Here is a 27646-nt window from a genome sequence, read left to right on the forward strand (position 1 = left end):
CCAAAATGTACCACATGGTGGTGTTGACACACCCCTATCTGATCAGCACAATATGATTTATTGATTTATGACAACCAGTGTCATATTTACAAACTGACTCATATACCAAGAGAAACTTAGGATCTTCTGTTTATCAAACAGGCTATAACAATGAAACATCGATATACAGGAAAATAACCATCCCTTGACTCTGTTTTCCTATGACCAATCAAAAATATATGATAAAATATTCAGCTCGGCAATCAGACTAAGGAAAATAACTTTCCACGGGTTTAGTCCTCTTTTCAAATAATGTCAGATCTTCCATTAACAATATGCATCTTTGCTAAGAGAATAATCAGCACTATGGAGACTCCTAACACTATATATTCCCACAGTATGGGAACTCTTGGCTATATACAGAGAGAAATATCTTATTAATATCACGAGTAGTAAACAAACTATACATTACCAGGTCAAAGGTAGACAGAGTTCAGATGGGACCAATTCTGAAGAACTTTCCTAGTAATCCAAAAAGAATCTTCTGGTAAAGTTTTTTTTCTTTTTGATTGGATGGATATATGGATCTTTATGGCTTTTTTGGATCTCCCTTGCTACCCAGCACACGAATAATTATTCCCCCCCTTATCTAAGAATAATCCCCTTTAGATTAGGGATTCCCAATCGGGTAAGGTGGGTGTATTCGCATGCTAATAACACCATGATGTAATATTAACGCCTAATATGGCAGGGCTTGAAAAATTTCCTTGGAATCTAGGAGCCAGCTAAAAAAAGTTAGGAGCCAGGCGGAGCCGTGTCATAAAGCCCCCAGTAGGTGCCCGAATAGTCTCCCCCCTCCCCCCCACACTTTTCCATAGAGCCCCCCAATAATGCCATGTTACATATACCGCTGCTCCGTCCCCGGATGTGGAGCTCCGGCGCAGCACGGCAGTTCGCGGTGAGAGGCCGCCGGACTAAAAAGTTGGACATGCAGTACTTTTAGTCCGGCGGTCTTTCAACATGCACTGCCGTGCTGCGCCAGAGCTCTGCCCCCATTATAGTCAATGGGGACGGAGCGGTGGTCCGGCGAAACAGCGGAAGGACGGATCCGACAGGGTGAACAGCCTGCCCAATCCGTCCTGCCGCAAGTGTGAAAGTACCCTTAGTTATATAGCTATTGAATGAGACAGAAGAAGGGATGCCTTTAACATATATCTCCTTGAGAAGCCAATTTGATCCTAAAGGGTTAATTCAAACTGTAATCTAAACGGTGTCCTGTCACTTATCTCTCTGCTCCTGTCCCTTAATCTTATCACTGCTGCAACAAAAGCATCAGAGGACAGCCTCAGTGTAAAATGTTCTAGAGTCTGACTCACGGCTCTTTTAACTCAAAGAATCGAATGAGTCTCTAAGGGTACTTTCACACTTGCGGCAGGACGAATCCGCTCTGTCCCCATTGACTATAATGGGGACGGGGGCGAAGCTCCGGCGGTGCACGGCGAAAGCCGCCGGACTAAAATTACTGCATGTCAGGTTTTTTAGTCCGGCGGCTTTCGCCGTGCTGCGCCGGAGCTCCGCCCCCGTCCCCATTATAGTCAATGGGGACGGAGCGGCGGCCCGGGGGCACTGCGAAATAGCCGCAGGACGTATCCGACATGGTGAACAGCATGTCGAATCCGTCCTGCCGCAAGTGTGAAACTAGCCTAACTAAGTCGGATCTTTAGATTCTTTTAACTTGTGACTCATTTGATTCATTTCTATTCTTAGACTCCCTGTACTACTCCGACTCAGAGCTGCTAGTGCTTGCCTTGCCTCAGCTCTGGTTGGTTGCGGGGAGGGGAGGGGCTGGCAGAAGCAGCTTCCACTCTAGGATCAGATTACACTCCTCCAGAGTCCCTCCCCTTCCTGCTGCCAGCGTCTCACTCTGTGTGTGCTGTGACTCACTGACTCAGACTGAGGAGCTGTTTCAAACGGTGCTGCCTCCGGACAGAACGGCAGCCCGCACCAATCGCCCGGGCACCTTTGAAAACGGGCTGACAAATCCCCAAGCGCCAGGACTAAATTCCTGGTCGCCATGGCGACCTGGCGCCTGGGATTTGTCGAGCCCTGTAATATGGTATAGAACAAATAATGAAATAATATAATATTGTCCATCTGCCTCCAGATGGTACTGCAGATGAACATCACAACTTTTAAGCATTAAAATTAAATATCTAATCATACGTTCAACATGACCTCCTTGACCTTTTAACATACATCATTGAAGGTCTTTTCCTGACACTTTTAATTACCTATATCCTGGACTTGTTGGAGTTGGCTGTCTTCTCCTATCTTTTTGAAATATAGGTTGACTTGATAAATTTTATATAGCGGCTTTGATGCTTGGCATCGGAACTTATACATTTCACTTATCTACATCCATGAATAACTATTGTTTTGAAATAACATTTACTCTTTTCAGAAACCCAATTAACATAAACTTACTTCAATGTTTCTGTACTTTCAACATGATAAATACATGGATCGACCGATATTGATTTTTTTAGGGCCGATACCGATAATTTGTGAACTTTATGGCCGATAGCCGATAATTTATACTGATTCTGGGAATTTTCATTTTTGAGAAAAAAAATTCCTACACAAATCTGCTGAAAATTAATATGTTTATTGTTAATGTGTGTTTTTTTTTTTTGTTAATGTGTTTTTTTTTTATAAATCTTTTTCATTTATGCTTAATATTTTTTATTTTTATTTTTTTTATTTTTTTTACTAACTTTTAGCCCCCTTAGGGACTAGAACCCTTGTCCCATTCACCCTGATAGATCTCTATCAGGGTGAATAGGATCTCACACTGTCCCTGCTGCTCTGTGCTTTGTGCACACAGCAGCATGGAGCTTACCATGGCAGCCAGGGCTTCAATAGCGTCCTGGCTGCCATGGTAACCGATCGGAGCTCCAGGCTTACACTGCTGGGGCTTCGATCGGAGGAGCACGGGAGAGGGGATCCTGTGGCCACTGCCACCAATGAGTAATACTGGGTGGTGGGGGCGCACTGCGCCACCAATGTTTTTACTATTGGCCGGGATTGGGATGGGGGCGCACTGCGCCACCAATGATTAATACTGGGGGGGGGGGGGGCGCACTGCGCCACTAATGAAGATAAGTCTCTCAATCATTCATATACAGGAGGCGGGAGCTGGCTGCAGAATCACATAGCCGACTCCCGACCTCTGAGCGGTAGCTGCGATCCGCGGCACCTGAGGAGTTAACTACCGCGGACCGCAGTTACTTGTCATAGAGGTCTGGAGCCGGCTATGTGATTCTGTAGCCAGCTCCCGCCTCCTGCATATGAATGAATGAAAGGCTTATCTTCATTGGTGGCGCAGCGGCCACAGCCCCGCCCCTCCTCTATGTTCTCTCCTCTCATTGGCGGCAGCGGCAGCACAGGGGGAGGGAGACACTGCTTCCTTCTCCCCTGTGCTGCGGAGGGAACACAGAGCGCTGAGAGCAGCGCCTTCTGTGTTCCCAATATGTTATCGGTATATCGGCAAAATAGATGCCGATACCGATAACGGTCAAAATCCTCAATATCGGCCAAACCGATAATCGGTCGATCCCTAATATATAAATATAAATATATATATATATATATATATATATATATATTTCATTCACACTCACACACACTGTTACACATAGATAACACATTATATGAATTATTTACTAAATATACCATACAGAGATAGATAGATAGGATAGATATATATCTCTATCTCCTCATACAGCAGGTGTTCCTCAAGGATATGAATCCTTATCAAGTCATTGATTATCCGGGAAATAACCTTGTTAGTGATGACACCAATTAGGCAGCAGTTGCTATGCAGAGGTTACCTAAAAAAGTTCCAAACCCAGTGCCATCCTAAAACATTGTAATCCAATTATTACACATACTCCATTTTAACACTACGGGTCAAATGTGTCTGTCTGCTTAGGTGTTACAAAAATGTCTGATTTTTACAGACTGCAAGAAAAGAGTGTTGTGCATTTTCATATGTATACAATATTATCTAATGACATTATAATTAGGGATCGACCGATTATCGGTTTTACCGATATCGGCCGATATTGAGGATTTTGACAGTCATCGGTATTGGCATCTATTTTGCCGATATACCGATAACACATTGGGAACACAGATCGCGCTGCTGTCAGCGCTCTCCGCGTTCCCTCAGCACACAGGGGAGAAGGAAGCAGTGTCTCCCTCCCCTGTGCTGCTGCTGCCGCCAATTAGAGGAGGGAGGACAAGAGGAGGGGCGGGGCTGTGGCCACCGCTCCACCGATGAAGATAAGTCTTTCATTAATTCATATACAGGAGGCGGGAGCTGGCTGCAGAATCACATAGCCGGCTCCCGACCTCTATGAGCTGTAGCTGCGATCTGCGGTAGTTAACCCCTTAGGTGCCGCGGATCGCAGATGCCGATAACTGTCAAAATCCTCAATATCGGCCGACAATATCGGTAAAACCGATAATCTGTCGATCCCTAATTATAATGTCATTAGATAATATTGTATACATATGAAAATGCACAACACTCTTTTCTTGCAGTCTGTAAAAATCTGACATTTTTGTAACACCTAAGCAGACAGACACATTTGACCCGTAGTGTTAAAATGGAGTATGTGTAATAATTGGATTACAATGTTTTAGGATGGCACTGGGTTTGGAACTTTCTTTTAGGTAACCTCTGCATAGTAACTGCAGGTGCTGCCTAATTGGTGTCATCACTAACAGGGAGAGGCACCCACAGGTTCCTTTTGATCATGTTAAGGATACTTTGCCACCAGGCTGTCCAATATTTTCGTCATTGGTAACGTAATCTCTTCTAAGCCATGACCCCCTTTAAAAAAAAAAAAAATTTAATTGCTCACCACATAAGGGTTTTTGCTTCCAATTTAGTCTTAAAATGGAGTATGTGTGATAGAGTGCAATTATACCAACATTGGCTGTTTCAGGATGGCACTGGCTTCGGAACTACACATCTCCTTTCTTTGGTTACTGCAGAGCTGCTCCCGTTCACTTTGAAGGGGGCTAATGGCCCAGTCTTAGACTGGTTAAGGCCCTGTCATTGCATCGGAGGTGTAGATGTAATATCTGTAGGTTTCTATGGTGCAAATGCATGGCCAGTGTCTTGTGTCTTGAGTAATGTTTTAAAAGTGTTGCAAGCCATAGCCTGTGACTTCACGCGTCACAGCAAATAAAATTTGACTTTCCTTCATATATGCTTTGACTTACAGATACCTAAATGCTTTTCTGGGATGCAGTGTAATTTATAGAATTTATTTTTTCCTTCTACTTTTTATAGGTAACCTCTGCATGGTAACTGGAGGTGCTAACTTGGGCCGAATAGGTGTCATCACCAACAGGGAGAGGCATCCAGGTTCCTTTGATGTTGTTCATGTCAAGGATGCTAATGGAAACAGCTTTGCCACCAGGCTGTCCAATATTTTCGTCATTGGCAAAGTAAGTTCTAAGCTATGAACCCCTTTTTTGAAAAATTTAATTTCCCACTACATAATGCTTTTGCTTCCAACTTATTGTCCATAATATTGGGTGGGCAAGTCAAGCAGTCTTTTACACTGTAATTGCTCTCTTATACATGTGAATCATAACTGGTGATATTATAGTTAATATATCATAGCATCTTGTGTAAAACACTGGTTGTAACTATGGAGCTGTTTGCATGCAGTTTGTATTATGTAGGTTCCTGAGTTTCTCAGTTTTCCCATTTGTGTATATAATTATTGTAAGCCAAATTTTGAACTGTGGCAGTCAACAATTTTGTACCATACTGCAGATGTCAGCGCTATCTAGGCAACAGGGATTAAAATATCATGTGTTCAGGAGCAAGCTTGGAAAACCATTTTTTAAATTTGTAGGGGCAGTGATTAAAGTTTACTTTAAACTTTTTTTTCCCCCCTTCATTTTTGTTTATTACTAACAAAACGGGCACCGGGGTTCAGTCTTTTTTTGTAGCATTTTTCACTATGCGCATAGAGAACCTGTAGCAATATATGCAGTGTATTGGTTCACATGTCTACAATATGCACTGCAGTGAGCACTACTGGCAGGAGTGCTGCTCCTGCCTGTGCATACTCCACTGAAACCTCTTCATGGGGTACCTGTCAGCTGCCTCCCTACATTTGCCGTCTTGTTTCAACGCCCCTTCTGCAACCCTTTGCATCTAGAACTTACTGTCGTCACGAATTGTCGACTACCCCATGTCCTGGCAGCTAGTTTGGATGGTTCCTAATATAAGGCAACATTTTCTGCATGTGTCTAAAACATGCCGTTGGCACTGATTGCTGCCTGCCCCACTCTCATCTAACTTCCTAGTGCTCATTAGCCCACCGCTGGGAAGAGGATAATGGGGTTGTTGGAACTTATTGAAGACAGCAGGTTTTAGAGGCAGAAGGGGGCAACATGAGTTTAATGTGAGTATTTTAATTTTTTGCCAAACATTGTGAGGAAGTACTTCGTGGGGGTCACTTACTAATATAAAAGCATGTGCTTCAATTAATAGTAACCCCATCATTATGTGAGGTAATGGACAACATTGTTAATGAGGTAAATGTTGGGGTTACTGTTTGTGAGGCACATGGACTTATCAACTTGGACCTCTATGTGCCTCACATTAATAGTTAATAACACCTTGAAGTACCACACATTAACCCCATGTTCCCCATTATGTGAGCAGGTACATGTTGGAAATATTTACTATTGGGCTACAGGAAACCACCTGTCGCGTTTTTTTTTGCGCCAGTCGCAGCATATAGACCATCCATTACAATAAATGTTGTACAACTTTTCAGCAACAAAGTCTCCATGTAGCTGTACCTTTTTGTCGCTTGACACATGTCACCATAGCTTTAATGTGAGCCACATGGCTTTACCAGTTTGGACCTCCATGTGCCTCATGTTGTCCATTATGTGAGATGGTACATAAGGTTAGTATTAATGTGAGGCATGTGTTAATTTCTACCCTCTATGTGCCTCATATATTAAGTGATGCCATTGTTAACCCCATGTTGCTCATTATACGAGGTACATGATGGGGTGTCTAAAGTGAGGTGTGTGGAGGTACTACAGTAATGAGACTATCTGCCTCACATTAATACAGACTTGGGGTCCATTCACGCGTCCGTAGAATGGGTCCGGATTGGTTCTGCAACATTGCGCAACGAATTCGGCCCCATTCATTCTCTATGGGGCCGTAAGAGATGCGGAAAGCACAGTGCAGTCGGACAAGTATAGGCAGTTTTATGGGGGTGCAGGCCGGGTTTATTGAGGATCCGCAATACACTACGGACGTGTGAATGGACCCTTATAGCTTGAAGCTCATACCTGTAAAAAGATCCTTCTAGATGTTAAGGGATAAAGTAACTTTGATATCATTGCTATGTGACCAGTAACAAGAGGATGTTACTGGTCACATGGTGATGACATCATCAAAGGTCGTTTAACCTGTGAGCCACAAGGATGATTGTGAGTTTCTCTCCCCTGCCCTCCTATTCTTCCCCCTCCCTTCCTGACACTTCTCAATCGGGCCACAAAGTTGTTGTTTTTTTATTGCTGACAACGGCCGAACACTGTGCGTATGCTTATGAGGGCATGGTGTGCACTTTGCGCATGCCATGTTATCTGGTGGGTACTGATATCGAAAAATGCCAATCCCAATATGCTATCGAACCGGGTAAAAAAGTGTTGCTAATTCAGTGCAACCCTAGTCTCTTAAGCAACGTTTAATGCTGACAGATCTAAGGCTACTTTCACACTAGCGTTCGGGGCTCCGCTTGTGAGTTCCGTTTGAAGGCTCTTACAAGCGGCCCTGAACGGATCCGTCCAGCCCCAATGCATTCTGAATGGATGCGGATCCGCTCAGATTGCATCAGTCTGGCACCGTTTGTCCTCCGCTTAGCAGGCGGACCCCTGAACGCAGCTTGCAGCGTTCGGGTGTCCCCCTGGCCGTGCGGAGGCAAACGGATCCGTCCAGACTTACAATGTAAGTCAATGGGGACGGATCCGTTTGAAGTTGACAAAGTATGGCTCAATTTTCAAACGGATCTGTCCCCCAATTTTTTTTTTTTTGTCATGGTAATAAACGGATCCGTTCTGATCGGATCTAAGCGTTTGCATTATAGGTGCGGATCCGTCTGTGCAGATACCAGACGGATCCGCACCTAACGCAGGTGTGAAAGTAGCCTAATGCGTTACAATACATAGTGTAAAAAGCATCAGCCTCCCAAATGGTGAAGTCGATTTAGTGAGACAAAAAATGAAGAAAATATTTTATCACTTATCTTAGGCACACGACCGTAGTTTTTGATAGCGATAGAGATTCTAATCTGACATAACATGCTTCCCTGGACAGGCTGTGTGGGCGGAGCAGCTGTAAAGTAAAAATCCCAGCATGCGTTGTAGCAAGCCTGTTCAGAGGAGCAGTCACATGATATCCCTGCCCATCTACAGTGCGCCTGACTAAAAAAAAAAAATATCAAGGAGCCATTGGCTCCTAACCTGAAAAATTTAGGAGCCAAATTAAAAATACATATAATATAGCTGGGTTATCATTTAGGGGTCTTCTAAGCTACAGCCCACTCCGTTAAAGGGGTTGTGCACTCATTTCCATGACCTGTCAGACTAGCCAGATTCGCATTGGTAATCCGTATCCGTGTGCTCTATGCATCTGTATGTCTGTTCCACGGCCCCCCAAAAATATAAAACCTGTCCTATTCTTGTCCGCACTACAGACAAGGATAGGACTGTTCTGTGATGAGCCGGACGTTCAGTAAAACGCAAAACGCACATGGCCGCTATCCATGTTTTGCAGATCACCAATTTGCGGACTGCAAAAAAATCCAACGATTGTGTGCATGAGCCCTTACAAAGGGTGACATTTTGCAACATAAATTGACATGATGTAGATTTTCTTGTGAAAAGTGTCTGCAGAGTGATATTTATTAAAGGTTAAGTAAACTTTCCTAAAATCCCTAAAATGTTTTTTCGCAATGTGCTGCAGGAAGACTGTTGCGCTTATTAAGGGAAGCAGTGTCGGCTCAGTCCTGGCGGAAGCACATCGCTGCCCCTGCCCACTCTATAAAGCCTGGCACCGCACTTTATCTCAGGGTCACCTGTACTGACAGGTTATGCAGAGATTTAAGAATAATCTTTTACACACTGGCCCAGATTAAGGCCTCATGCACACGACCGTTGTTTTGGTCCGCATCAGAGAAGCAGTTTTTGCGGCTCGGATGCAGACCTATTCACTTCAATGGGGCCGCAAAAGATGCGGACAGCACTCAGTGTGCTGTTCGCATCCGTTGCTTGGTTCCGTAGCCCCGCAAAAAAATAGAACATGTCCTATTGTATGTTTTGCAGTATTGGGTATTTCTACAATGGGCCGCCCCGTTCTGTTCCGCAAATTGTTGAAGCACACGGACGGCTTCTGTTTTTTGCGGATCCGCAGTTTGCGTACCGCAAAAAAAGGAACGGTCGTATGAATGAGGCCTTACTAATCCTGTAAATGGCGTGAACTTAGATCTGGTGCAGTTCTGGGCTGCTGATCTATCAGGTCAGGCTGGAGGATAAATCTGGTGCACGGACAGACCCTTAAGGGTCCATTCACATGTCCTTAAGTGTATTGTGGATCGGCAAAACGCAGATACCGGCTGTGCGTTCCGCATTTTGCCGAGCGCACATGGCCGGCCATATGATAGAAATGCCTATTCTTGTCTCCGATTGCGGACAATAGGACATGCTCTACCTTTTTTGCAGGGTCGCGGAACGGAGCAACGGATGCGTACAGTGCATCTTTTGCAGCCCCATTGAAATGAACGTGTCCACCTGTTGTGCAGAATTGCGGCACAGATGCAGACCCAGAACTACGGACGTGTGAACGGACCATTACTCTGTACCAGCTACTGATTGGCTTATTTTGAGTCAGAATTTTATGCCATAACTGTGGCACAATGTTGGCACTAAGTGGTGCATCTCAGGCTCCATCCTTTTCCGCTAAGCCACTTTCCCTAGGTGTAGAAGACCTAGATGTGCCACTTTTTAGACAGATCTTTGGCACAGACACATTAGAAAATCTGGGCCAGTGTGTCTTCCTCCTATACGGGGGGAAAAAAGGCCACTAAAAACCCACATGTGAAAGTATCCTCAGTCCCTGTTCGCAGATTCTGCACCAAAAAGCAACCAGCAGCAGCAGTTCATCTGCCTGAGCCTCCCACTGTTTTGAATGGGAGATGGCATGTAACGTGGCCACTGTTTATAACGACTAAACCACAAGTGGGTCTGTAGTTTGAAACTGAAAAACTGTGCCATGTGAACCAGCCCTAAAGGAGATTTTTTGACTTGCTGGCACTGACCTATTAGATTGTCTCTCCTCTGAAATGACTGATAAGAGTGAAGATTTGTGCGGGTCTTTTTAAGAGTAAAACGCTAACATTGTAAGAAGCAAATATCCCCAGAACCCGTGGTACTACAAGTACCACAGAGCCCAGCGCGAGCCTAGCTAATCGCATGTAAAATCTGACTGAATGTACAACCCCCACTAGTCGCCCAGCAGCAGAGCATGTGCCACTAAACTGTGACCACCCTGGCTCCCTCACCTTCACACACGTGCCCCTGATGGTGACCGGATACTGCAGTCTATCAGTGCTGTTCATCGAAACGCCTGCCATCCTAAGCCACGCCCACTCATCGGCAACAGCCTATCACAATGCAGGAGTACCAGATTAGCCAATCGGTGAGCAGAATCCAAAGTCTTTTGCCTGCATGTGACCGCACACCTGATTGGAGGATGAGGATTGTTGCTATTTCGGGCTGGCGATGGAGATTGGATGTGTAAAGTGCAATGTTTACTCGACCTGGAGTAGCAAGATGGCTGCGACTGAAAAAGCATGTGGTGGTCAGAGGCCTTACCCTTGAAGTGTTGAAAATAAAAACATACTGAAAAAACAAGAAGCAAGAATCCAAAGACAGAGTGTGATAATCCTATTTAATAAGGAGTGCTATTGCTGGGTGACAGGATGCTGCCCTGTGGAATGTAGCAGTGGATTGGGGGCTCCCCCAATGCTGGCTGGGACTAGGGTTGTTGCGATCCCAAAATTTTGATTCGGTTTCAATACCCAAAAAAAGTATTGCGATACTCTCTACCATTTGATATTATGCAGAAAAATAAAATGCCAAAAAAAGCTGTGTGCATTCTGCATATTATGGAACGTCCGGCCCATAATCAGGGAAGGGGGGGGGGGGGGGGGGGCGCGCTACCAATGAAAATTAACTTGCGTTGTCCGGATCCGTCGTGTACTCCATTTGCCGGAGGTGCCCGCCGGATCCTTTAACACCGCAAGTGAACTGAAAGCATTTGAGGACTGATCCGTCTTCAAAATGCGTTCAGTGTTACTATGGCAGCCAGGACGCTATTAAAGTCCTGGTTGCCATAGTAGTAGTGGGGAGCGGGGGAGCAGTATACTTGCCGTCCGTGCGGCTCCCGGGGTGCTCCAGAATGACGTCAGAGCGATCCATGCGCGTGGGGCACCCTGACGTCACTCTGAAGCGCCCCGGGAGCCGCACGGACGGTAAGTATACTGCTCCCCACTACACTTTACCATGCAAACAGGACTTTAGCGTCCTGGCAGCCATGGTAACATTCAGAAAAAGCTAAACGTCGGAACCCGGCAATGCGCCGAAACTACGTTTTAGCTTAAGGCCGGATCCGGATTAATGCCTTTCAATGGGCATTAATTCCGGATCCGGCCTTGCGGCAAGTGTTCAGGATTTTTGACCGGAGCAAAAAGTGCAGCATGCTGCGGTATTTTCTCCGACCAAAAAACATTCCGGTCCAGAACTGAAGACATCCTGATGCATCCTGAACGGATTTCTCTCCATTCAGAATGCATGGGGATAATCCTGATCAGGATTCTTCCGGCATAGAGCCCCGACGACTGAACTCTATGCCGGAACAGAACAACACAAGTGTGAAAGAGCCCTAATACAGATACAGGAGGCGGGTGCGGCGGCAGAATCACATGGCCGGCACCCAACCTCTTACTGGGTGCTGCGATCCGCGGCAGTTAACCCCTCAGGTGCAGCACCCAGCTCCCTGTCACAGAGGTCGATTGCAGGCTATGTGATTCTGCCGCCGCACCCGCCTCCTGTATCTGTATTAGATGCTTATTTTCATTGGTGGCGCAGTGCGCCAGCCCCTCTCCTCTCATTGGCAGCGGCAGCACAGGGGGAACATGCTCATGTTCTGTGATACTGGGCTGCGCAGAAGCACATCCTAGTATCTATAAAAGGCAAATCCCGGTACCGAACAGATATGGGACAAAAGTATTAATTGGGTATTTGGATACCCGCAACAACCCTAGCCGGGACATCTATTATAGATCTACTACCCTATACTCTATACTTTTAGGGCATTACATTACATGCCCTTTCAGCCTAGGTTCTACACTATGGTTCTAATTTCAATGGCCATCTTTGACACATTCATACAGGCTTTGACCCGTTTCTTATTTACTGTATAACGGTTTACTCACAATTTGACCATTGACTAGTGATTTGTGACCAAGGTCTGAACTGACCGAAACATCAAGATTTGGAGTCACAAAAATAAACATTTTTCCTTATCTATCTATATATTCATTGGAGGATATGTCACAATAAAATAATTTTACTTGCATGTTAACCTTGTGTGCAGTGGTATTTCTCTTACTATTGTCTATTTGGATTATATCCTCTACAGAGGGTTACACATCTCTATATACAGTGTACAGGGGTGGGTGTCACATCACTGTGTACAAGCGGCATAGATATACAGTACAAGACCCACCCATACACTGTATATAGAGTAGGGATCGACCGATTATCGGTTTGGCCGATATCGGCCGATATTGAGGATTTTGAACGTTATCGGTATCGGCATCTATTTTGCCGATATTCCGATAACGTATTGGGAACACAGAACGCGCTGCTCTCAGCGCGTTCTGTGTTCCCTCCGCAGCACAGGGGAGAAGGAAGCAGTGTCTCCTCCCCCTGTGATGCTGCTGCCGCTGCCGCCAATGACAGGACGGAAGACAAGAGGAGGGGAGGGGCTGTGGCCGCTGCGCCACCAATGAAGATGAGTCTTTCATTAATTCAAATACAGGAGGCGGGAGCTGGCTGCAGAATCACATAGCCGGCTCCCGACCTCTATGAACGGCAGCTGCGATCTGCGGTAGTTAACCTCTTAGGTGCCGCGCATCGCAGCTACCGCTCATAGAGGTCGGGAGCCGGCTATGTGATTCTGCAGCCAGCTCCCGCCTCCTGTATGTGAAAGAGAGGTATCTTCATTGGTGGCGCAGTGCGCCCCCCCCCCCCCCCCCCATCCCAATAGTAAAAACATTGGTGGCGCAGTGCGCCCCCCCCTCAAGCCCCCTAGTATTAGTCATTGGTGGCGCAGTGCGCCCCCCACCCCCATCCCAATAGTAAAAACATTGGTGGCGCAGTGCGCCCCCCCCCCCCTCAAGCCCCCTAGTATTAGTCATTGGTGGCGCAGTGCGCCCCCCACCCCCATCCCAATAGTAAAAACATTGGTGGCGCAGTGCGCCCCCCCCCCCCCCCAGTTCTAATCATTGGTGGCAGTGGCCACAGGATCCCCTCTCCCCTGCTCCTCCGATCGGAGCCCCAGCAGTGTAAGCCTGGGGCTCCGATCGGTTACCATGGCAGCCAGGACGCTATTGAAGCCCTGGCTGCCATAGTCAGCTCCATGCTGCTGTGTGCACAAAGCACAGAGCAGCAGGGACAGTGTGAGCTCCTATTCACCCTGATAGAGATCTATCAGGGTGAATGGGACAAGGGTTCTAGTCCCTAAGGTGGCTAAAAGTTAGTAAAAAAAAAAAAACACAAAAATATTAAGTATAAATGAAAAAGATTTACAAAAAAAAAAAAATAATACACGTTAACAATAAACATTAATTTTCAGCAGATTTGTGTAGGAAATTTTTTTTTTCCTCAAAAATAAAAATACCCAGAATATCGGTATAAATTATCGGCTATCGGCCTGAAAGTTGACAAATTATCGGTATCGGCCCTAAAAAATCAATATCGGTCGATCCCTAATATAGAGATGTGACCCACTTCCTTCCCTGTACGCTGTGTGATCTTCCTGTGCAGTATTTGGAGTGGGGGGGGGGGGGGTCACATATCTCTGTATACACATCTCTCTATACAGTGGTAGGGGTCACAGGACACAACTATACTGTTTATAAGGTACTTTGTACACGATCTACCTGTAAACTGTATATAGAGATGTTGTGAGGACAGGAGGGGTGTGGCTTACAATGACAAGAAAACCAGGCACATTTGCATAAGGAGTTACATTAAGTGTAATATTTTCCACTTTTTTATAGTCTAAGTGCTAATAGTTGCCAACCCTTTTAATAATGTATTATCCATATTGCCTCCTTTTCATTCATTATTTTTTTTTTTTTTTTTATTGCACTGTACACTGCTCATTTCCATGGTCACCTTGCAATCCATCAGTGGTGGCCATCCTTGCGAAGTATAGGAAAAAGGGCCAGCCTCTCTGGTCGCCATAACTGTGGGAATGGACATAGGCTGGTGTGTGGTCGGCCACCGCTGATGGATTGCAGGGTGGTCATAACCATGGAAACTAGCAGTGTATAATGTGGTTGAACAATGAATCTGGACAGCAAAGGAAGCAGTAGGGGTAATAGTACATTTAGTAAGTGACTCTCCATGATAAATGCTATTTGCTGAAGTGACACAACCCCTTTTAAGTATCAAACAAAGTTGCATCCTTAAAGGTGTTCTCCACGAATTTTATTAATGACTCATCCTGAGGATAGGCCATCAATAACCAAATCTTGATGACCTCTTAAGGGGTTAACTAGTAATGTCTCACATTGTGCTAAACCTGGGTTCTATAGATGTGAATTGACTGATGAATGCTTGTTCAGCGCTATAGTTTTGAGGGTTTTTTCCATAATGTTTTTGATGGTTCTAAACAAGATTTATTTTTCTTAATAGGGTAACAAGCCCTGGATTTCATTGCCACGTGGAAAGGGTATTCGTCTAACCATTGCTGAGGAGAGAGATAAAAGATTGGCAGCCAAGCAGACCAGCGGTTAAACCCAGACTGTGTGAAGCTTTAATAAATACAATCTTGTTCCAACTTTTCTATTAAGAAATTATTTGTACATTTAGTATATAAATTATAATCATGTGCACATGATACAATAGGGGTGTTACAGAAAGATTCTAAATCACACTGGAAGAATGGGGTCACCCTTCCAGATTTGAATGTTACTAAAAGGGCTCATGCACACGAACAAGTGTGCTGGCCGTGCCTGTTGCGGACCGCAAACGGCGTTTCTACAATATATATTAACTTGAATGGGTACGCAATCTGGAAGATACAGAACGCAAGGCTACTGAGCGCTTCTGTGTCATTTCAGTCCTTGCCTCCACATCGCCAAAAAGTTTTGTTTTTTAATTTATTTTTTGCTGCATGTGGACAGATCTCGAACCCATTCAAGTTGAGTGGGTCTGCATCTGTCAGCGCAGGCCACTGAGTCTTGAAGAAAGTAAACTATTTAAATGGATGTCAGATAAAATTGGAAACCACTTGGGATTAAGTATTAGGCCTCTTGCACACAAACTCCCCCCCCCCCCCCCCTCGTTTGTTCCATTTTTTTGCATTCCGTATACAGACCAATTCATTTCAATGAATCTGCAAAAAAAAAAACGAAAGGTATTCCATATGCTTTCCCTTTTTTCCGTTCAAAGATAGAACATGTCCTATTGTCTGCATAACTGACAAGGATAGTACTGTTCTATCAGGGGCCAGCTGTTCTGTTTCGGAATGCACACGGACGTCATCCGTATTTTTTGCGGACCGCAAAGTACTGAAAAAGCCATACGGTTGTGTGCAAGAGGCCTAAAAGTCTCAGACCATTCTAATGACCTATACTCAGGATAGGTAATCGGTATCTGATCTTTGGGGGTCCAACACCAGGGATCCCCACAGATCAGTTGCTTCAGAAGGCAGTAGCGCTGTGGTCTTCTCACAGCTTTCTTTAGGCCAGTGCCATGTTCATCGGTCATGTGGCCTAGGACCAGCTCAAGCCCCATTGAAGCCAATGGAGCTGAGCTGCGAAACCAAGCACTGCAGCTATACAACGTACGGTGCGGTGCTTGGTCAGCACAGAGAAGGCTGCAGCGCTCACAGGAACGCTGGTGCCTTCTCAAACAGCTGTTCGGTAGGGGTCCAGCAGATACTGATGAAGTCTTGGAAAACCCTTTTAAATGCTCATTTTACTTATAAAGAGCACATTCTCTAATATCTAGCTCAGTGATTGCCATACTGTTGCAAAACAACATCTCTCAGCATGCCCTCATGATTCAAGCTGCCAGTTTTGCAACAACTGGTCAACCACAGGCTCGAGACCATTCATTAATCAAAATTTGTGGTGTGCAAATGGATGCGGTCATGTGAATGCACCCTAAAAAGGATCTTTCATTGGTGCGTCACGCACACTCCATTCATCCTCTTGACCATTGCCTGCTGTAAATAAAGCAAATATGAGACGACCGACAGCAAATCTGATTCAGATCATTTAAAAAAAGTAATAAAGCTTACCAGTTGACAGCACATATCTATATTATAAAAATCAATGTGTGCCTATCCATTTGTAGAGGCATCCAGGCTCCTGAACCATTGGACACCAAGTTTTGCACATACTGTAGGTACATCGGATGCCTGGGAAGGTTTTCATAAAGGTTTCGGCTCTCTAGGAGGTATTGTTCTTGAGAAAAAAATGTATTGGCCAATAGGAGCTCACAGGTTCTTCACTAATCATAACTGCCATACACAGTCATGATCCTTATTGGCCAATAGAACTTTGCAGATCCCTCGCTCTTGACATACAGTTTTACACCAGGTTTTCGTAACAACTCAGCCGTTTATCTTCACTGTTGAGGGTAGGGCACTGAGGTCACTGTTAAGGTAGTAAAGTGCCCTGGAGTTCACTGTTAACTTTGGTTTTTCGTGTTTGCGGCTATTTTTCTTCCCCATCTTCCTTGAGCCATAACTTTTTTTTTGGTGGGACAAGTTGTACTTTCGAATGCCACCATTTATAATGACATACAATGTACTGGAAAAAAAAATCCAAATGGGGTGGTATTGGGGGAAAAAAATGCAATTCCTCCATTGTTTTATGAGTTACATAGTTAAAACTGTTTAAAAAAGACATGCGTCCATCAAGTTCAACCAAGGGATAGGTGGGGATGCGAATCCCAAAAGGAATTGAGACTGATTTCTACACGTTTTCATAAGCATTAGGCTACATGCATTCGACAGTTGTCTTTCTCTGAGTCCATTCCGGTTTTTTGGGCTGATCGGATGGTTACCCATGCATTTCTATGGAGCCGTTAAAATTGCGGTGTAGTCAACCATTTATTTTCCGCGTCTGCTGTCCGTGTCTCCGTCCGCAAAAAAAGTATTGTATGCCCTATTGTCCACAATAAACGTTTTGCAGACCCATTGAAGTCAATGGGTCCGCAAAAAATGCGGATGACCAACGGAAGCCATCCGTATGTCAAACGCATCCTTTTTTTGCGGATGGTTGCTGGGAATCCTGTATATATTAAATTTCAGGAAGTTACAGCCTTCAGTTTTTTTGGGCGGACTGCAAAGAAAAAAACTGAAGACACACGGCAACGACCTACAAAAACAGGAACACGGATGTGCATGTAGCCTTAATTTTATTTTATTTTTTTACTTTTTATGGATTTGTCTAAACCCTTTTTGAAACTGTCTATACTGTTCCTGCTGTGACTATGTCCTGAGGAAGTCTATTCCATAGTTCTTACAGTAAAGAAGCTTTGACGCTTCCGGAGGCTGATCTTTTTCCTCTCCAATTGGAGGCAGTGCCCCCTTGTCTCTTGAGCGCATGTTACATGGAACAGCTTTTCACTTTATTTTTTTTTTTTTGCATGGCCCACTTATATATTTGTGTAGGTTAATCCTGTCCCCCCTTAGAAGTCTCTTCTCAAGACTAAATAAAAAAAATATTTCTATTTCCACATCCTTCTACTCTTGATTGACAGGGCCATGCCAGCGTTGGTCTCCTGTCTGCCGGGGAAATCTTGAGCCTGCGCCGTCCCGTTCAGTATTCGATGCAGGCGCAGTGAGGGAAGGACGTTCACCAACAGCCGGCTTCCTCGCTGCGCCTGCGCTGAATACGTCAGTGAGGAAGCCGGCTGCCAGTGAATGTCCGCTGCCTGCGCCGAATACTGAACAGGACGGCGCAGGCGCGATATTTCCCCTGCAGACATGAGACAAATGCTGGCCTGGCCCTGTCAATCAAGTGTACATGGGCATGGAAAGAGGTAAGCGAACGGAGCTCCTAGAGGCTAATTTGCATATTATAAAAGTTTGTTTTTCTAAATAATGGCGGCACATAGTGACATGGGACTAATAATGTTATGTTTAGCTGACATTAGTACATCGCTATTGTCAGTCAGGTTAATACCCAAATTTTCTGATGACAGAAACCCTTTAAGAGCCCTTCAAAATTTTTCCCACAATAGAAGTTAAACTAACTGGTCTATAATTACCTGTGGAGGACCTTGATCCTTTTTTGAATATGGGCACCACGTTTGCCTTGCGTCAATCACTTGGCACTGTACCAGTACCTTTTAAAAATTATAAACTTTAAGCACTCTTGGGTGTAATCCATCTGGACCTGGAGCCTTGTTCACATTTATGCTATTTAGCGTCTCTTGGACCATATCTACAGTTAGCCAATTGAGTATATCACTGGATGTTTTGTCCGTACAGCGTTCCCTTTGCAACAAAACTGACCTGTGCCCTTTATTCTCTGGGTCAGTAGGATTACAACGATAACACATAGCTTTTTTTTTTTTATGTCTAGTGTAAAAATATATAAACTTTGAAGAAAAAAATTCTTTTTTTTTACGTCACCATATTCTGGCCCCCATAACTTTTTTTTTTAAATTTATGGTTCTACTGAGCTGTGTGGGGGATTGTTTGCAGGATGATCTGTGGTTTTTGATACCATTTTGGAGTGTGACTTTTTTGATCACTTATTTTTTGGGGTAAAAAGCCATGAAAAAATGGTGAATCGGCTGGCTTAGGCGTTTGGGCCCAGAGTTAAAAGGAGGCCAAGACGCACTACAAATGGCAGCTAGAGAAGGCTGCCAGCTCTACATTTGCGCGCACAGTGCTGTGCAGGATCCGGTGTCTGGACATAATGTCAGAGCCAGGTGATTCAAGACGCGCCAATCCCTTGGAACCCTCGAGGCCCACAAGTGTGGTATTGGACCTGAGGAGTGGGAATGTTTTCCTCTTCAAATGGTGAGAAATATCCTCTCCTAATAATGTTGGGCTTTATTGTTATAGGCAGCAAAAACACTAAATTGTCCTGCAAATCTAAGCATAAAGAATGTGGTGGATGTACAGTAGCCAGATTCTTATGTAAGACCAGTATGTCAAGCGTGTGGATAAATTGGTTATGGAAGAGTCGCACAATTTGTCTGAAAGTATAAAGGGGTTGTCTGAGTTATAAAAAAAATATATATATAGCACTAATTCTGCTGGGCAGTAATATTTAACTAAGCTAAGCAAGTTTTAGGCAAAAATATATATATTTCCCTGGTTCTCTTCTAGCCCTTTGTTTACCTGCAATAACAACAATCTCTGCCCCTCCCCCTGCTCTGCAAAGGAAGTGAATAAAAGTGCTGCCCTGTGTGACGTCTGCCTGCTGAGATGCTCAGCAGCATGTTGTATTTGTAGGACTAAAAGTCCCAGCTGTACAATGACGCTGCTGATACATACAGGATCTTCCCCTTACCTGTTCTTGTGCAATGCTCTGCAGAACTTTCAGCTCCTGTGCCCTGCTTTTGTCTCCGCCCTGCCTGCAGCTACTCAGTAAAGCCTTCAGCCCCGAGTCTGCAGCTGAAGGGATTAATGTTTTTCCTCAAGAATCTAGGGAGAGAGCAATAACCAGCAGACCGCAGTGCAGGGGGTGTGGCCAGCACAGTGACATTTAGCGTTCAGACTCATATTTGCTTTCTCAGGCTTGTGCACTAAACATCCTTAGAGCAGGGAGAGAAGCTGACATCACAAGTCATGTGACCCTCAGTAAAATCTGAGAAAGCAGCAACTGGAGATAAAGGAAGTGAATTGTAAAGTCCTTACATTTGTCTAGTTAGAAACATACAAAGAACAAAAAAATAACCCAGACAACACCTTTTAAGGCTTTGGTGAGATCAGAAGTTGTCATCTATTAAGTCACTTAAACTGAGTCGTCCTAGATCACCAGAGAAGGCCGATTACAATAGAGACACTGATTCTGATATTTCTGGGGAGGAGGATGATCTCTCCTCTTCAGAAGAGGATACAGCGGGGAGGGCTCTGTTCCCTGCTGAAGATACAGAACCTTAATTAAAAGCTGATAAGGCCACCATGCAGTTAGAGGACGTGAAAGCCTAAAACCATAGCTGATCAGCTTTTTGAGGGCCTTATAGGATTTTCCCCGTCCATAAAGACATGGAAGCTCTTATTAGGAAGGAGTGGAAGAATCCTGACAGAATTTTTTTTATTCCTGCTACATTTAAAAGTATCCATTTGATGAATCTGTTTCTGACGTTTTTGACAGGGAACCCACAGTGGATGCTCCTGTAGCTAAGAGAGCCAAAAAAATAAAAAAAATATTTCATTTTGAGGATCTAGGCTGATGTTTATCTCAGCCGAGCATGGGAATCAGCATCAACCAGTCTTTAGGCCGGCTATCGCCGCCTCTTGGGTCTCTAGGTCTTTAAAATTATGGTTAGAACAGCTTGAATCTCATATTAAGGACAGACCCCTAGAGAGGAATTGCTTTCTTCCCTCCCTACCTTCCTTAAGCCGGCAGATTTCCTAGCGGACCCATCTTCAGATGCGGTTCGTTTTTCTGCCAGAGCGGCGGCCATGTCAAACGCGTCTAGACGTGCTATCTGGCTGAAGTCATGGAAAGGGGATCAGGGCTCTAAGGCTAGGCTCTTTGCTATTCCCTGTGAAGGTTCTAGGTTATTTGGATCCTCATTAGAGGACATCCTAGAAAGAGCTTCAGATAAGAATGGATTCCAGGTTCCCCAGAGGCCTTTCTTTTTTCATAAACTCCAGTCCCATTTTAGTGACCGAAGAGAGAGAGAGATTTTCTAAAAGATCTAGTGTTTTTTTTTTGTTCAAGCCCCAAGAAAATAGATCCAAAGACAAACCATGATGCCAGAAGTCAGGTGGGGGGTCTCAGTTTTTTTCAGCCTGGGGGTCCATTTCTCAAAACAAATGGATCCTAAGCGTTATAGAGAAGGGTTTTCGATTTAGAATTCCTTTCCCGTCATCTGGAATTTTTCACCCAGTCTGCCCCAAGAACCCTGAAAAGAGGCAAATGGTAGAATCTGAAGTATTTGCCCTTCTAGACAAGGGGGTGGTTTGCCTGGTTCGCAAGAGGGCGGTAGGGAAGGGTTTCTATTCCGCTTTGTTTTTTAGTGAAAATACAAAATGGGCCATTCAGAGTAATATTGAATCTGAAAAAGCTAAACAAATCCCTAAGTTACAAAAAATTGGAGACAATAAAAAACCACTACAAACTTACTCTTTCAGAATTGCTGGATGGCAAGCCTGGATCTGGAAGATGCGTACTATGGTATTTCAATTCATGCTTGTTCCCAAAAGTTTTTAAGAACAGCGGTTTGGGTAGAAGGGAAGTTGCTGCACCTCCAATACAGGGCGCTTCCCTTTGGCATATCTCAAGCTCCAAGAGTCTTTACCAAGGTGGTAGCAGAGCGAGTCTTGCGAATGCTGCTGTCAGGAATAACTTTGGTACCCTATTTGAACAAATTTTTTAATAATCTCTCGGTCAAAAGAAGGGTTAGAAAAAGACATACATTTCCTTTGCTCCACCTTGAAGGACTTGGGCTGGAAAATAAATTGGAAGAAATCAAACCTGGTTCCCTCTCAAGTTTGTGTGTTTTTGGGAACTCAGTTGGACTCCCGTCGGCAAAGGAATTTTCTTCCCCTTCAAAAGAAGGAATCAATCAGGGAGCAGATTTTGTCAGTCTTTTACTTACCAGTGTACTTTCACAGAGGCGATGGCAGTGCTGGGTCAGATGACATCCTCTATTCCAGCAGTGGCATATGCACAGATCCACTCCAGAGAGCTACAAGCAGACATTTTGAGATCCTGGGACGGCTCATTGGACCAAATATTCCACCTATTTTCGAGAGCCAGGCATTCCCTTTTATGGTGGGCAATTTCGAAAAATCTGTCCGCAGGGGTTTCATGGTCATTCAGGGATCAGACTGTAATCACTATAGATGCCAGGCCCTGGGGTTGGGGTGCTCACTCTCAGAACAGGTACTGGCAGGGAAGATGGGATCTGGATTCAAGTAAGGCGTCCTCCAACTTAAAGGAATTAAAGGCAGTAAATATGTCTCTGGAACTAGCTATTCCAGACATAAGGAGCAAAAAGTCTTGTAATCAGACAATTCAACGACAGTGGCCTATATAAAATCTTTTACGTTTGTGTCAGGAGATTTTTCACATAGCGGAAGAAAGAATGCTTTTTCTTTCAGCAGTCCATTTGAAGGGGAAGGATAATTTGATAGCGGACTTTCTCAGTCGCAATTCCATAAAGCAGAGTGGTGTCTAAACAGACATTTTTCTGGAGATGGTCCAAAGATATGGCTTACCTATAGTGGATCAGTTTGCCTCAAGAGCCAACAGGAAAGTGGAAAGGTTTTTCTCCCTCAATCATTTGGACAGCCCCTTAGCAGTGGACAGGTTAGCACAGGATTGGAGCAAAGAGTTAGGTTATGCCTTCCCTCCATTTGGCTTATTCCCCAGGTATTGAGAAAAATAGAGCACTAAGACTCCTCCGTTATCTTGATACCTCCAAAATGGCGAAAGAGGTAGTGGTACACGAGCCTTCTGAAATTGGCGGTAGAGTCTACGTGGACTCCACTAAATATGGTGAAATCATAGTGTCTTTATTTTACTTTTTCTTATGCAAGGCAACTCAAAAGGTGATGGTGTGATGTTTCGGTCAACATAGACCTTTCTCAAACACTAAACTAAAAAAAATAAACAATAATTTTTAAACAAATGGTTTACATGGTGTTTTTTTTATGTACAAAACAATTGTGTATAGTCAAGTAACACAAAAACTGGAGTGGTGTACTGAATATGCGCCTATTTGTACAATCAAGCAAATAATGTGGGGATAGGCGCTAAAACAAAATAATAATAACTTTATTATATGTACGGTTAAAATAAAGGGTAACACCCGTCAGTGTAGCAGTCAGCAACTGACTAATACTAAGTATGTGAGAAGGAAATAATGTCTCCAAACAGCACCACCATCTGGAGCACTAGAACAGTCTCACAGACTAAACCCACCAACACGTCAGGGGGCTCGATACACCACAGGGTACAAGGTGTGTGACCCAGGGTGAGGACTATAATCCAGGGGATGTCTGGTGTCAAAAAAACACCATACAACACTCCAAACAGCGAGAGCCAGCGCGCAGACTCTCACTGCACTAAGATAGTCACAGGTTCAGGACTATGGCAGAGCATAAGCCGTCACTCCAATGATAATATACGGAGCAAGGATTGCTCTGACATACCCCTTAATGGTAACAGCTCAACGCGTTTCTATGCATGAGGATGCATTTCATCAGGAGCTATGTGCACCATACTTCAACAGAGCCCAGAGCCTCAGCTATGATTTTAGACCGAGGTAGTGGACGGACAGGCAGCAGTAGAATAACCTACCTAACACCGCATTCCTCTAGTGTGAGGTACGGTGCTGTAAATCACAGACTACTGTCCTGCCTGAGCTAGCAGCCTCTAGGTTGAGGCGCAGCGTGCTAGTGTGCATATGAATCGGCGCTGTAATGGCTGCAAGGCGGCCCACAGAACGCCGAAATTTACAGGGTGAAACCCCGCCCTGCTAGACACGCCTCCGTCTCGCAGCCAATCCGGCCAGGAGGCTCGGTCCCAGGTAAACCAATGGCTGACAGAAGGAGGAACTCAGTGGGTCTCAGGGGAAGCGCCGCATTTATATATAAGGGAATTCACAAGGCGGCTTTATATACAGTCACCGCAGCATGGAAACCTCTTCATTAGTATACAGTGGGGTAAGATCATAAAGGAGAGATGTATAGGAACGAGCAGCCGCATATGCTCATATATATCAGTAGATAAATACGAATCTCTCAATTCAATACAGTGCACGACATAGTAAAATTGTCTTGTCATCATATAAAGGGGACAAATGAGATCGCATCATTGAGGCCAGATGGTTTAATGGTGTTTAAAGAAAAAATCCATCTCGCCTCTTTTTGTAACAACATGCGATCACAGTCGCCACCCCTAGGTGACAGCTTCACAGAGTCGATCACTTGAAACTTGACCGACGATGTGTTCCCTCCGTGATGATCAAGAACATGGCGTGCAAGTGGAGTGTCTTTGAGATTCGTGATGTCAAGAATATGCTCCCCGATCCGTCTTCTTAGCTCTCTGATGGTTTTGCCAACGTATTTGATGTTGCACACACATGTCATTAGATAAACCACACCAACCGACTTGCAATTATGAAAAGACTTGGTGAAAAAAGTTTTATCTGCAGTACTGTTGGTAAAGCTATTGGACTTGTTGATGAAACCACAGAATTTACAGGATCCACAAGGAAATGTCCCTGTAAGCGGGTTTCGTAACCATGATTACGGTCGGGGGCTAGTGTATAAACTATGCGTCAACATATCCCGCAAATTGTTGCTGCGCCGATATGTGACTGAGGATTTGGCTGGAATCATACACCCAACATCTGGGTCAGATTTGAGTATGTCCCAATGTTCAGCAAGAACATGGCGCACCCTCTCATGGGCACTGTCAAACGTCCCGATAATCCTCACAATGTTTTCACCAGTGTCTCTCTTTTTAGGAGACAACAACAGATCCCTGTTTGTGCTCATTGAATGCTGATAGGCCTGTTTTAAACACTACCACTGAGGAAGGGATTTCATCCCGAAACGCGTATGGTCGGCAGACAGTGTGGGACAAGATAAGGAAGAAGCTTATAACTACAAATGAACTTTACATCCATTTGAAAACCCCGCTTGAAATAAGAGCCACCTGACCTATCCGACTGATACCACGTGGGACGCCACCGTCAGGTCCTGAAAGGTCAGAGAATACTCAGCTACACGGGGAATCGTCAACCACGTCTCCAAAGGTCCTTGCAGCTCACAGCCAAGCAGCCGGACGGCTAACAGGAGTGATTCCTGCGGCTCACAGCCAAGTAACGACTCGACTATTAGGAGCGGTAAAGTAAACCTGCAATCGATATAGTGCTCTCCATACCAATATCAACTGTATCCATTCCACTTGGTTATCACTGTATGACCCATTTTTGGACTTTATATGATCCACAAGGACAATAGAATTTGAACTCTAACTATCATAGTGGTCTAACAGGGTACACGGAAATTTTTATTAGTGTGTTTTATGCCTTTTATTTTATTTTATACAACATGTTGTGAGGTATTAAATAATGCTTTTTGAAACCATCCTTTGCTTTTTGTCTATATTAAACGCCAGATATTGAGTGACGCCAAACCTCTTTCTAATCCAATTTACACTTCCAACAGCAACAGGGAGTGCTGTGTGGCAGTGCACCTATTCCAGAGCATTATCAGTGAGTGAGCCACCAAATCTTGACTCTGTTTTAAACACTGCTGAGGATAACCACGACGCTGAAACCTCTGCTGAAGATCTTTCGCAGCCACCCTAAAGTCACTAAGATGGGAACAATTCCTCCTCACCCTTAAATATTGGCCCTTCGGGATCCCTCTCTTAAGGGCCAAAGGGTGCCCACTCTCCCATTTCAACAGATTATTGGTGGCTGTGGGCTTTCTAAAAACTTTGGTACTAATACGCCCATCAGCCGCCAGTGAAATGGCGAGGTCCAGGAAGGAAATGGTGTTCAAATCAATTTCTGACGTGAAGAACAGTCCCAGAGTATTCCTATTGAGGACTGCAACAAATTCTAGGAACAGTTCCCTGTCGCCCCCCACAGGATCAGCACATCATCGATGTATCTGATCCAGAGGGGGACCACATCCGTGAACCGCTCCATATCCTCACAGAACACCACCTCTCTTTCCCACCAGCCCAGGTAAAGGTTCGCAAAGGTCGGGGCACACGGACTGCCCATTGCGACCCCCCTGAGCTGGTGGAAAATACAGCCATCAAACAAAAACACATTCTGTCTAAGTATGAAACTCAACAGTTCCATGACAAAGGTGTTATGATCCCTGTATTGTTCACCTCTCTGCTGGAGGAACGTGAGGATCGCTCCACAGCCCAACTCATGGGGAATCGAGCTGTAGAGCGCCTCCACGTCTAAACTAGCCAAAAAAGTACCGTTGTCACATTGGACACCATCCAAACGTCCCAACACATCCATAGTATCCCTAACATGTGAGGGCAAACTATTGACAAATGGACGCAAGATGGTGTCCACATAGGTGCTGATATTGGCTGTAAGACAGTTGTTCCCAGACACTATCGGCCTCCCCTTTAAAGGCTCATACCCCTTGTGAACTTTGGGGAGACCGTAGAAGGCCGCAGTGACTGGGTGCACAGGTAAAAGAAAGGCCAATTCAGTCTTGTCGATGAGTTTCTTCTCTAGGGCTTGGTTCAAGATACAGGACAATTCCATCCTATAGGCTGGAGTGGGATCAGACGGGAGTTTTTCATATGTGAGTTTATCCTTGAGCACTCTCATACACATATTCCGGTATTGTTCGTGCCCAAGAAAAACAATATTCCCGCCCTTATCTGACGATTTAATCACCAACTCCTTGTCCTGTTGCAGCAACCATAAAGCCCCTCTTTCTTGTTCATTCAGATTGTCACTGCTAAGTCCATGCGAATCAATTTGACTCAGCTTACTGGACACTATAGACACAAAAGTGTCAATAGGGGTGCAGTCACCAATGGGAGGCATTTTGGTTGATGGTGACCTGAGCTTGGTAAATGGACCATCACCTGGATTTCTTTGTCCTTCAGCAAACAGATCTGACAAAATTTGGACGTCTGGCAGATCTGACATCTCAATTCCCAATTCCTCGCATTTCCTACGGTCATGGGTGACAAAAAATTTGCGCCATTTGAGTTTGCGCGCAAATAGATTTAAATCCTTCACCCACCCAAAACAATCAAATCTACGCATCGGGACAAATGAGAGGCCCTTTTGTAAAACTTGAGTCTCCATGGTAGTGAGAATACGAGGGGACAAGTTGATAACTTGTAACTCATCCCTCGCTGATCTGGGTGAGAATTGAGATGCTGTCTGGGAATCAAGGGGGGATGTCATTGTTTGTTCCTCAGTAGATATTGGGACATTGGCGGGGTATCGTCTAAACCCCCCCCCCCCCCCCACCGTATTGACCTCTACCCCCTCGTCCTCTTTTGCTACCCTGACCCCTATTTCTACCACCGTATGGTCTTCTGGCACCCTCTGAGGA

The 27646-nt window shown here is 44.7% G+C and overlaps 1 protein-coding gene across 1 annotated transcript in view; it reads left to right on the plus strand.

Moving 5' to 3' along the window:
- Positions 1–15223, plus strand: part of RPS4X (ribosomal protein S4 X-linked) — a 51224-nt gene extending 36001 nt beyond the window's left edge. The window contains exons 6-7 of the mRNA XM_040405677.1: positions 5342–5499; positions 15076–15223. Coding sequence (XP_040261611.1) covers positions 5342–5499; positions 15076–15177 — 260 coding nt within the window. The 3' untranslated portion in view covers positions 15178–15223. The remainder of the gene's footprint in view (positions 1–5341; positions 5500–15075) is intronic.
- Positions 15224–27646: the final 12423 nt, after the last annotated feature.

Source organism: Bufo bufo, chromosome 8, assembly GCF_905171765.1.
Source record: "Bufo bufo chromosome 8, aBufBuf1.1, whole genome shotgun sequence".
Classification (NCBI taxonomy): domain Eukaryota; kingdom Metazoa; phylum Chordata; class Amphibia; order Anura; family Bufonidae; genus Bufo; species Bufo bufo.